Source organism: Equus asinus, chromosome 24 (assembly GCF_041296235.1).
Source record: "Equus asinus isolate D_3611 breed Donkey chromosome 24, EquAss-T2T_v2, whole genome shotgun sequence".
Classification (NCBI taxonomy): domain Eukaryota; kingdom Metazoa; phylum Chordata; class Mammalia; order Perissodactyla; family Equidae; genus Equus; species Equus asinus.
Window position 1 is genome coordinate 45,970,377 of NC_091813.1, and position 12,120 is coordinate 45,982,496.

The 12,120-nt window shown below is 40.1% G+C and overlaps 1 protein-coding gene across 7 annotated transcripts in view; it reads right to left on the reverse strand.

Moving 5' to 3' along the window:
- Positions 1 to 3,877: 3,877 nt before the first annotated feature.
- Positions 3,878 to 12,120, reverse strand: part of CDK19 (cyclin dependent kinase 19) — a 162,136-nt gene continuing 153,893 nt past the window's right edge. For 6 of the 7 annotated variants that reach the window (XM_014866193.3, XM_014866195.3, XM_044757184.2 and 3 more), the window contains 3 exons: positions 12,010 to 12,088; positions 11,059 to 11,325; positions 3,878 to 8,241 (listed from right to left, as the gene is read on the reverse strand). In XM_014866193.3, coding sequence (XP_014721679.1) covers positions 8,110 to 8,241; positions 11,059 to 11,325; positions 12,010 to 12,088 — 478 coding nt within the window. In that variant the 3' untranslated portion in view covers positions 3,878 to 8,109. Of the gene's footprint in view, positions 8,242 to 8,987; positions 9,071 to 11,058; positions 11,326 to 12,009; positions 12,089 to 12,120 lie in introns of all 7 variants that reach the window. The other variant, XM_070496141.1, reaches the window with a different exon arrangement.

Genomic DNA, 12,120 nt, shown 5'->3' on the forward strand with positions numbered 1-12,120 from the left:
CCTATCAGATTGGTACATAAGATTGCTTGAGGTGAGTTTTGGTAGGGCCAAGGGATATGGGCACTCACATACACTATTGGTGGGAGTGAATTAATATAGCCTTTTGGAAGGTAATTGGGGGTATGTGTGAGAAGAGTATGGTGTAAGTCAGTGAGTCTCAAACTTTAGCATGCATGAGAATGACCTGGAGGTTCATTAACACACAAATCGCTGGGCTCACCCCCAGGGTTTCTGATTCAGTGGTATGGGGGGGATTCTGAGAATTTGCATTTCTAACAAGTTCCCAGATGATGCTGATACTGCTGGTCCAGGGAGTATTTTGAGAACCACTGGTACAAACGGTTAGGAATTTGGCTCTGATGCTTATCAGCTGTGTGACTTATACAAGTTACTTAACCTCTCTGTCTCAGTCTTGTTTTTCATTTATTAAAAATTGGGATACTAATGGTGCCCATCTCATTCAGTTGTTGTGAGAATTTAATGAGTTAGTATGTGTAAAGTGCATATAGGAAAGGCTCGGTAAATGTTAGATCAACAAATGTTATCATAATTTAAAAAGCTCATTCCTTTTGACTTGACAATCCTGTGTCTAAGTATATATCGTAAGAGAAATATTTACCTTACAACTTAGATGAAATAAATCAATTGGAAAATACAGCTTAACAAAACTGACTCAAGAAGAAATAGAAAATCTGCATAGCTCTATAGCCTTTAAAGTAATCGAATTTATAATGAAAATGTTTCTCATACAGAAAACTCCAAGCCCAGAAGGCCTCACTGGTGTCTTCTACCAAATATTTAAGGAAGAAATAATACAAGTATTGCACAAACTCTTTCAGATAATGAAGGAAGAGAAAACATTTTCCAAGTCATTTTATGACTCCTGCATAACCCTAATACCAAACCTGACAAGAATATCCCAGGAAAATTATAGACCAGTATTCTTCATGAATATAGTTACAAAAATCCCTAGCAAAATATTAGTAGATCAAAACCAGCAAATTAGAAAAATGATAATACATCATGGCCAAAATCTGTATTAGCTTCCTATGGTTGCTGTAACAAATTACCACGAACTTGGTGGCTTACAACAGCAGAAATCTATTCTCTTTCAGTTCTGGATGCCAGAAGTCTGAAATGAAGGTGCCAGCAAGGCCACACTCCCTCCAGAGGCTCTAGAGGAGAATTTGTTCCTTGCCTCTTCTAGCTTCTGGTGGCTGACAGCATCCCTTGACTTGTGGCTGCATCATTCCAATCTCTGCATCTTCACATTGCCTTCTCTTCTGTGTTTATCCCAGGAAGGCAAGGATGTTTTAACATTCAAAAAAATCAATCAGTGTAGCTCGTGATGTCTGCACCCTATACAATTCCCCTCACTTGAGCAGGACTTGTCAATATGATGGAATAGTCACATCTGTGATTACATTATATTCTATAAAACTCCATTGTAGCAGACTAGAGAAAAATTTTCCTGATGGCCTTGAAGAAGCCAACTACCATGTTAGGAGATGGCCACATGGCAAGCTACAGTGGGCAGCCTTTAGGAGCTGAGAATGGACCTCCACTGACAGCAAACAAGTCCTACACCCACAGGAGCTGAATTCTACCAACAACTAGTGATCTTGGAAGAGGACCCCAAGTCTTAGATGAGATCGAAGTTCCAGTTACCACCTTGAAATCTGATGAGACACTGAACAGAGGACTCAGTCAACCCATGACTACACTTCTGACCCACAGAAACTGAGATAATAAATTTGTGTGGTTTTAAGTAAAAAAACCCCAAAAACAAAAAAAAAAACCCGATCAATGTAATTCATCCCATTAACAGCATAAAAGAGAAAAATGATCATTTCATATGCAGAAAAGGCATTTAATGAAATTCAGCAGCTGTTCATGATTAAAACTCTTGTCAGAATAGGAACAGAAGGAAATTTCCTCCATTTGATAAAGGACATCTATGAAAAACCTTTATCTAACACCATAGCCAATGGTGAAATACGGAATACTTTCTAAGATTGAGAATGTTGCAAGGTGTTCGTTCACACTAGTTCTATTCCACATTGTATTAGAAGTACCAGCCCATGCATTTAGGCAAGAGAAAGAAATAAAAGTTATTCAGATTGGAAAGGAAAAAGTACTACTGTCTTTATTCACAGATGACATAATCGTATATATAGAAAATCTAAAGGAATTCTCTCCCATCAAAAAGAAAAAAGCTACTAGAACAGAGAATTTGGCACGGTTGCGGGATATAAAGGCAATATGCAAAAATAAGTTGTATTTCTATATACTAGCAACAAATAATTAGAAAATGAAATTTTAAAAGTGCCATCTGCACTAGCATCGACAGCTAGGTAAGATGTGTAGATCTCTCCACTGAAATTTGCAAAATATTGCTAAGAAATATTAAAGAATGTGCTAAATACATTTTAATGTTTAAGTCAATATTTTCATTTCTTTTCCATATATTTTATTCTCTCATTTAGATCAAATTTCCCTATTAGGTTTGTGTGTTGCTTGGCCAAGCTGGCTTTCTACTGGCTGCCAGACAAAATGACTCTATGTGAGGCTTTAAAATGCCTACTCTGGGCAGTCAAAAGGAAGATGGCTTCTAAAGAAGATTGGCAAGCATGGCTAACTTAGTTCAATTTTTTCTTCAAATGCAATTCTTTTTCCTGCTTTTTTCTCCCCAACCCCCAAAGCACATAGTTGTAGATTTTTAGTTGTGGGTCCTTCTAGTTGTTGTATGTGGGATGCTGCCTCAACGTGGCCTGACGAGTGGTGCCCTGTCCGCGCCCGGGATCCAAACCAGTGAAACCCTGGGCCACTGAAGCAGAACACGTGCACTTAACCACTCAGCCACTGGGCCGGCCCCTCAAATGCAATTTGAATTGTTTGCTCCTCTGGGGTGATATTTTATTATAACTGCAACCAAAAATGTAAGAAATGAACCTATTTTAAGAAATATCTATTTCTGGCATTTTCATTACTCATGGAACAAAATGACATTCGTTCCTCTTTGTCTATATACAAATAAGGCATATTAAATGATCCAGGAATTCTATGCCAGTGTACAAAAGCGATGTTAATGACTTGCCGTATTAATTGTCTGCTCTGTGTTGGGCACCACATCAGGTGCTGAAAGTGCAGGAGGAATAAAACCTGGGCCTGTCCACAAAGAACTTACAGTCGGCTCGGGAGACAGATCTGCACTTGCGAGCTAGTTTCCCAGGAGTTGGTAAGGGGTGCGCGCAGTCATCCACTTTCTCTTGCCCAGGCGGCCAGTTAGAAAGGCAGCTGCAATCAAAGAGCAGTTTTTCAAGAGAAGCTCTACCTTACAAACAGCACAGTATTAAGCCGCAATCTGTGCCGAGCAGGGAGGCAGTGGGACGCAATAGTGCACCATCTATTTTAAATAGAAATGCAAGTTTTGTTTTTATGTCACTGAAACATTTCAATTCACTCCATGATGCCTTTGACCACTGGAGTGACCAGCGAAGCTTCCTCAAGGAGAAGGGGCAGCCAGGTACAACGGAACGTTCTTATAAAAGGAGAAACTCCCAATGCCACTCTACCCACAAAAGGCTGCCTGTTTTTTTCTAAAACATCCTTCTAATTTTCATTTTTAAAAAGAGGATGTTTTCCGTGGAGATGTTTTAAAAGCTGTAATTTTGCTTCTGAGGTGTCTGCAAGCCTTGCCTCTGTGGTTTTGTGACATCATGAGCATCCTGAATAAAATGACACATTGCAGCTCACAGGGAGACTGCATCTCCGCAGGACAAGCGGAATCTGAAAAGCTTCTAGGCACACAGATAAAATGTTAGCACTAAAACTTATAACCAGAGTTTTTCTATAACTAAAAAAACCCACACAGAAACAAAGTCAATTAAGTTTTATTACAACCAGGAATATAAAATAAATGCAATGTAATTTATTTTAGTCTTAACAGTCATTTCAAGAAGGATGTCAGGACAACTCAAAAGCGAGAAGCACTCCGCTCCAAAGCTGCGGCTCGTCCTGCGCCCCCAGAGCAGCCTCGCCCGGGCGCAGCCGGCTCAGCGCATACCTCGCAGTGGAGTCTGGAAAGCACACACAGTCGTCTCTATAATCATAGAAAGAGGGATGCGTGCAGAAAATGACTGAGAAAAGAGACAAGGACAGGTACACTTCACAAATAGGAATTATGGGAAATACAAACTAGGCAGTTTAGAAAGGCTATACTACATAACATATATAAAAAGTACTTTAAATTGTTGTTAAAAAGGACATCTTCGGTCCAGATTTTGTGTAATACTTTTAGTGTCTACACAGACAGATCTTTAAAAAAATTAAATAGTATTAATTTACTAAATATTTAGGAGATAACAGTGCATTAAGGACTTTTTTCATATAATACATACATATCACTCCTTTGCAGTGATAGCATAGAATAGTAAGTATGGCCTTAGGTACAACACATTTTTAAAAAATCCTAAAACAATGAACTTCACTTTATGAGATTTGTGACTATTCTTGAAGATTATGGGGACCTAAACTGCTATGTTTTATATAAGACATTACTTATACTTGACTCCTTCAAGCCTCCTTTAGTCTAACTGCCATCTTACTGCCTTTCTCCATTCCCTAGGAAGATAACACCATAGAGTTTAGGATTTGCAATTTTCATAGAATTCTTCCTTCATTGTAGAGTTTCTGCTACATAAATTTATTCAAAGCAGAGTAAGTGGCAAGCCTTATTGCCCAACTCTTCTTTTCTTTTCTTTTACCTTTAGCAGAGAAAACAGCATCATCTTAGAGGCGTACAACTAGCAGTTGTTTCACCAGGAATGAGGCAGTGAACTCGTAGGTAAGTGTCATCCCTTTCCATTCTTAAATGTAAATTGTTTACAAGAGCAAGAGAGTAATGCAGAAGGCCAAAATTCTAAGTACTAAAGTTTTAAAACCACACAGATATAAAAATATACAAGTCCTTGGTTTTTGTATGTTACTGCATGATCTACTTCATCACAAGGATTGTTTCAGCCTCGCAGTATCAGCCCTGCTGCCAGGCGACCTTACTGTTGAGCCCAGCTGTCCTGAAATTCTAGAACCCCTTTTCCCAAACTCATACCTCACCAGAAAGCTGACTTGAACACTGACTTGTAATATGGAGAGCAGACAACCTTCACTTGATCCCTTCCTTCAATACCTCTCCTGGTTTGGGTGTTTCCATACGCTGAGGGACGTCCCCCTGGCATTCTCAAGGGACATGACAGTAATAAGCTTTCAAAGAGGAATGTGACCATTTGGGGGCCAAAAAGGTAAATGTTAACCTCAAAAAGCTTCACAGGTCTCCTTCGAGGTCCCACAGTTTTAGGGCTCGTAGGTGTATTAAAGGCTTTGTTCCCTTTAACAGGGTATTATGAACCAAATTATTTCAAAGGGTAATGGGCACCAGTGGGCATCATCAACCCTGAAGTGAGGACACAGGAGGAAAGCACGCTGACGGGAAACCCAGTCACGTGTGTTAACAGGGCTATCTGGCTATATCCTGGAGAACACCATGTACTGGAAGCAACTGATGAAATCCCCTGACAGTTTCCATACTGCTTCTGCCAGTAAAATTCACTATATACAGGAAAGCAAGGTAGTCCTGTGATCGTATAAACACATATCATAAGAACTGTATATCAACGTTGCTTAGAAAGTATTAAGGGGCAAGGTATTTTGGTTCATGCCCACATCTGGGTCCTCCTTTTATGAAATGTACACTCCCCTTGAGGCCAGGAGCAGAGCCTCTATTTTCATTGTAAGTTCCTACAACCACTTAGTAGCGGGCGTTCTGCCTACAAGGGCCACCCAATTGTTGTCGAAAGGCTGCTGTGAACATTTCACATACACATTAATGCCAGTTGTGATCTTTAATCACTGGCTTTCTCGAAGGTAATTAGAAACATAGAAACCTCTCCATAACACTGTTTATTATAAAGTAGAACTTGGAATAATAACTCTAACCAAGCGGTTTTAGAAGTAAACAAAAGGACCTTCATATTCTAAGACGGTTTCACTTACAAGCCAATCCTCCCAGGAGAGCTTCCTATCAGGGAATCAATCACAGGCTCCTTAAGGACAGGGAGTACGTCTTGCCCTTTGCGTCTTCCACCCAGCACGGCATTGGGCACACGGTGAGGTGCAATAAGCATCTGATGACCAAGCGCTCTGGACAAGGAGGTTTCAGGGCACAGGACAGAACTTTATACAGGTAGCTACATTATGCAGAGGGCTATTAATTTCTCATTTTACAAAATGGAAGGGGTAGGTTACCATGGAGACAATCAGAAATTCCTCCCAATGGAGCATGTCAACTGTTTCATCTTCAGTGTTGATGAGGGTCACTACATAGTCCTTATTATTAATAATCATTATTATGCTGAGATCAGTAAGGTCCTTGCTGGCTACAGTATCACATCAATAGTGCAAAATGTATACTGGCTTCTGTCTAAGAGTCTTATTTTACTTGTGTATGGACCCAGAGTATCATAACCAGGTAGATAAGTTCACAAAGAATAGTAAAAAAAAAAATGCATATAACTTGCATATACAACAATCAGCTATTTCTTCTAGCTCAAGAAAATGTTTAAAACAAGGCTGGTGCTGCTAGTAGCATTCAGAAGAACACAAATTTCCTGCCCCTTACATTACAATGGGAGCTCTACAAGTCTTTACATTTCCTTGTGACTCTGGGGAGTCAGGGGTTCCTTACACTTGCTAAGAAAGAACCCAGCCTCTAATTCATAGATCACGGAAATGCAAATATACATTTGATCTGGTATAGTCATATACTATCTGCCCATAGTCTTTTAGGCACAATTATTAAGTTTTCTTCTAGGGGCAAAAGAAAGCATTCAGTGCAATGAAAAGATTCTTGATAGAATTAAGTTTCAGTAACAACAGCAAAATTATGCATACATAATACATACTTTAAACATGAATGAAACCTAAATTTTTAACATGCTTTAAAAATAGTCACTCTATGTCTAATGCAAATATGAATGGAGAACACTGCTATTTCTTTTAAGAGCAGATTAATTTGCAGGCTTCCACTTGAGTACCCTCGATTATGTAAGAATGTTACTCAAGCTAATCCAGATGCGAAGAAACCAACAGTTCTTTAGAGAAGCCAACTTTATGTACAATACACACTAAAAGCTTTTCCTTCAAAGGGAAGTAATACGTCCTTTGATCAACATTACTCCTTAAAGAAATCCTAGTGCAGTTAGTATTCTCTTCAGCTTTCTGGAGTCGGTCACCACAGGACTGTATTCATCAAAGCTCTTGAAACCCTTTTCAAGGTAGACTGAGCTACACGAAGGTTAAAATTATAAACCTTAATGACCGAATACCATTCAGAATAACAGGATTCTGGGAACTACGTTCCATATGAATGATTACATAAAAATCACCACCTACGTCAGGTCTTCTTAGCATAAAGCATAGTAACTGCAAAAAAATCTAGGCTGTTTTTGGTTGTAGGTTCCCTCTGTCCCACCACTTGTCTTTTTATTAGACCTCCCTGAAACTAGATAAATAAAAACATAATAGTAAAGTACTTTGGGACAGTAACAGTTTCTGTTTAAGACTTCATGAGCAGAACAGTTATATTCTGTGAGAACAACGTAGTGCTTTAAAAGGTGCATTTTTACCTGTGTTGCTAAATTAGTTCATGAAGTATAAAACTATACACCACTGGAGTCCTGTTTCTAAAACATTAAAATCCTATTAAAAGAGCTTTGAAAAGATAAATCATAGTGATTGATACAGCATGAGAAAGGTGCACCAGGAAATCCTTCCCAAAAAATGCTGAAGGTTACAGGAGCTAAGTGCTGGGGTTAGATCAGACGCTTTATCAGAGAGCCACGATGGAACACATGCGGGGAAAGGGTGTCGGGAAACTTCACAAAAATCTTCTTTAAGTCAATAAAGAAGAGACATCAGGCAGTCCTGCAAAATGCTCAGTATGTAGTTTTCCTCCTAAGTGGATGAGTTTTAAACGGCATCATAGTTTGCATTTTTGGTTCTTTTCAATGCAGACATCATATTGCTGGAGTCGGTGCTCTGGGCTGCGGCTGGTCAGTACCGGTGGGCCTGGTGAGATGGGTGGTACTGCGTGCTCTGCTGGGACGAGGAGGAGTAGCCTAGTGTGCTCTGGGACTGAGAGGATCCCTGAACGCTGCTTTGGTAATTCAGGCGAGAACTGGAGTGCTAGGAGAAACAAACAAGACAAAGGAATTACGGGTGGAAGAAGAGAATGGCTCAGGATTAATCACAATAGGATGGAGAAATGAACCCTTTCTATCAGAGGCTCCTGGACTAGCTCCATGGGAGCTGACAGCTAACTTAGTTTGTTAATTAGTACATTCTGCTTATTTGAAGTCATAGCCTGCCACCACCGTAACCACATGTTCCGGCAGGCACGAAGTTTGGCTGGATTTCTTTGGGAGATAAGTTACTGGCAAAGAAAGGCAGAGGGGAAACTTATGACCCCCTGCTCTTTATGCTGACAAATTCTCGTTAGTTATTCTTTGGATAACTGACACTTGCAAACAAGAATAATCAATTTGGCATATTGAATCAATGGCATTCATAATGTACACTGAGAGGCTGTTAACATACTCATTATAAATAAGAAGGCTGTGATTAAGAAATCATTTTTAGGGGCCGGCCCTGTGGCCGAGAGGTTAAGTTCACATGCTCCGCTGCAGCAGCTCAGGGTTTCGCCGGTTTGGATCCTGGGCACGGACATGGCACCACTCATCAAGCCATGCTGAGGCGGCGTCCCACACGCCACAACTGGAAGGACCCACAACTAAAAATTCACAACTATGTACCGGGAGGCTTTGGGGAGAAAAAGGAAAAATAAAATCTTTAAAAAAAAAAAAAAGAAATCATTTTTAGAGAGAAGAGCTTTCAGAGGTAGAAGCTAGAGTGGCATCAGCAGCACCACTCACCTGACAAAGCAGGACACAGCTGGGGGCGGGGCGGCAGAGGTGGGCTTCACAAACTTCAGGTAGTATTTAGAATAGAAAATGCCCTCAAGAGAAGGCAGAGACAAATGCGTTTCAACTCCATGTATTTTATTACTTTAAGTGAAACATTCATCTTCATAGCACCAAGAGCAAATATGAAAAAGTATATAAAAGGAAAATTCGTCTCTAGAGTAAGAATATGGAGCCTGGTTAAATACAACTGGGACCCGTGTGTTTGGCTATGCTCAGAAGGCTGGTTCTTCCTGTGAGCCAAGTGGGAAAGCATACACATCACAAAACATTACTTATAGTTAAAAATGTAAATGACCTTGAGGTGGCACTAGGGGCTAAAGGAAGGACAAATCAGCAAGGTCCTCCTCTCCTGGACTTGCAAAATGTAGTCCAAGACAACAGGGCAATAAGACTGTCTTGGTTAAAAACAGCGCCACTTCTCCCCCCTTCCTAAGTTATATAACCCTGACTAGCTGTGTTGGTGTAAGAAGCCTTTCAAAATTCCATATTCTAGCTACATGCTTTATTTTGAAATTTAGTATGAAAAAACGTTCTTTCCACTCAGAAGCCCTAAATTGTTAGGCGGGCTATGATTACTTTTACTTGAACAGAGTAGACTCAGCACAATAGCTCTTCCACACTAGATAAAGAACACACACGTCGATGATGTGCAAGTTGCACACTGGTGCAAAGGGACTCCCTCACCCCGCCTCATGCTAGTCTCTCCACCTCAACAGCTGAGCTATCTACCCATTTCATAGATATGCTGTTTTGTTTTTAAGTAGATAGCACAGTATGGACAAAGCATTTTGAAGAACTGGATCTGAAAGGAGTAAATACAACAGGTAAGTATTCTGTCCATGATGGACTATAATCAGGTTAATATAATACAATCACAGACACAAAGATGAGCTGGTATATAGTAATGACTTATTGCTCATATAATAGGAATAAACCAACATTAGGGGAAAAACTGAATGTATAATCAAATTTAAATATGTTCACGACTACCACCCAAAGAGCAAGCTGTTTTTAGTGGATCAAACTGAAGCCTTGATTAGTTTAATTGGAACCAAATGGAAGTGCTGTTATATACTCCTCTGCTCGCAGGGAATCTTCGAAGAGAAGTTTTCAGAACAGCAATTGTGTGAAAACACATTAGTTTGTTGAGATATTCAAAATGTAAAGCCAGTCGAGGTGGCTATTTCTCATGTCGTTTTTGTTGATGTTTCTCTTCATTCCTGTTCCTTATCAGTGAGTTTATGACTCCCTTGCCTGTGGTTTGCTTTTCCATTATCTCCATCCTTAATGCTCCTCCTCCATCAGTTCCCGGAGGGACCATGGTGCTAAACCTTTTTTTTTCTTTTTTTACCTTTTTTTCCTCTTCTTAGATCCTTTCTTAGCTTGTTACTACCTTGAAAATGGTTTTCTTTTGCAAGATTCTCTAGATTTTTCACAAGTATTTTTACCACTCTCTCCAAATACCAATTCTGAGACTTTTTTAAATTTCTCAAATTAGTAGTAGAACTGTAGTTTTCTTTTGATCTTAATAACAAAAAGTACTTCCCAGTCTCAAAATTATTTCAAGTGAGATTTAACAGTTATTTCTGAGAAATCTCAATTTTAATCCCTTTCTCTTCTAAATTTATGTGGCTACTTACTGATTATTTCCTCCCAGTGCCAGCAAATCTTTCTGAAGTATGCAGCTAATTTTGTCCAAAATAAGCTGCCACTCCTCTCCTTTTTCAATTGCTTACCCAGATATCTTTTTCTGACCCAAAGCTGATAGGCAGCTGTAAGGGCACAATGAGAAACTTCCTTTGAGGAGGAAGGTGTATCAGGATAAACAAATCAAGAGACGGAAATATCTTACAATTACATGAAATATGACAAAAATCTTCATTTTCATGTAATGCCCTAGAAACAAGATTGTACAAACTTCAGGGTTAAGTACTACTTAATTCTAAAAGGATCTATTATAAATCTACTTCCTATTTCATAATACGTGTGAAGGTGAAGAAGTACAAACTTCGGGGAGTACCTGATAATCCGACGGCATCACAGGCCCGCCTGAGTTGGCGCCAGAAGGCCCCAGCCGCGGTTTCTTGTTGGGAGGCACCTGGTTGAGGCTGGAGTCCTGACTGTGCTGCAGCCCTGCTCCGGTGCCCCCGGCCCCAGCCCCGGCCCCTCCTGCAGTCCCGTTGGTCTGGGTGCTGTTCTGCTGTGGTGGGGGCGCCTGTGGAGGGGCTGCTGCCTGCTGTGGAGGGGCTGTGGGCTGCTGATGTTGGTTCTGCTGTTGTTGCTGATTCTTGTAAGGAAAAACAAAAAGCAAGCTTGGTATGGAAATAAATGAACAGGAAATCTCTTTCATTACTTGATATGCACATGTGAGTGCTGACCAACCTGGAGAGTGACCTATGCCGGACACCAAAGTGATGGGAATGACTAGAGGATGGAGCAGCCAGGGAATACAGCATCCCCAGAGGTCAAAGTACTGAGCCCTGAATAGGACTCATCCTCTGAAGCTCATTTAGATTGCAGACTAATCCTCCAAATCACACAGACATCCCACTGAAGACCATAAGCACACAGGAAATGGTTCTACATTCACTAAACCAGCTCTACTGGTCTTTTCGATTACGACTTTGGAAAAGTAGAGGAGTGTGGGGAGGGGCCTGATTATCCAATTATGATCAAAGGACAGAATGATGCTTTGAAAAGCAGCCTGCAGAAAGGGATGGTAATGACACTGAACAAACAGAAAGGACAAGAATTAAGAGTCAGAGAAGAAAACAGGCTATAAAACAAATCAGGAAGTTCATTTATCTGTAAGCTGATTATATTTTAAATTTCAAAGGACACCTACAATAAAGTGAATACATACTTGATTAAATAAAAGGCAGTTAAATACATAGGAATTATACTTCCCTAAGTTCTCTCCCCGCCCCCCGCCTTACTCTCTGGATGTGAAAGTGTCCCATGCAGGCTATACCTTATCACCTTTCTCTTCAGGTTCATCTTCATTAAGGAATTCTCGTTTGGGGTATGGAATCTGGCAGCCAGCAAACACACTAAAAATCATTAAAAAAAAAAAATATATATA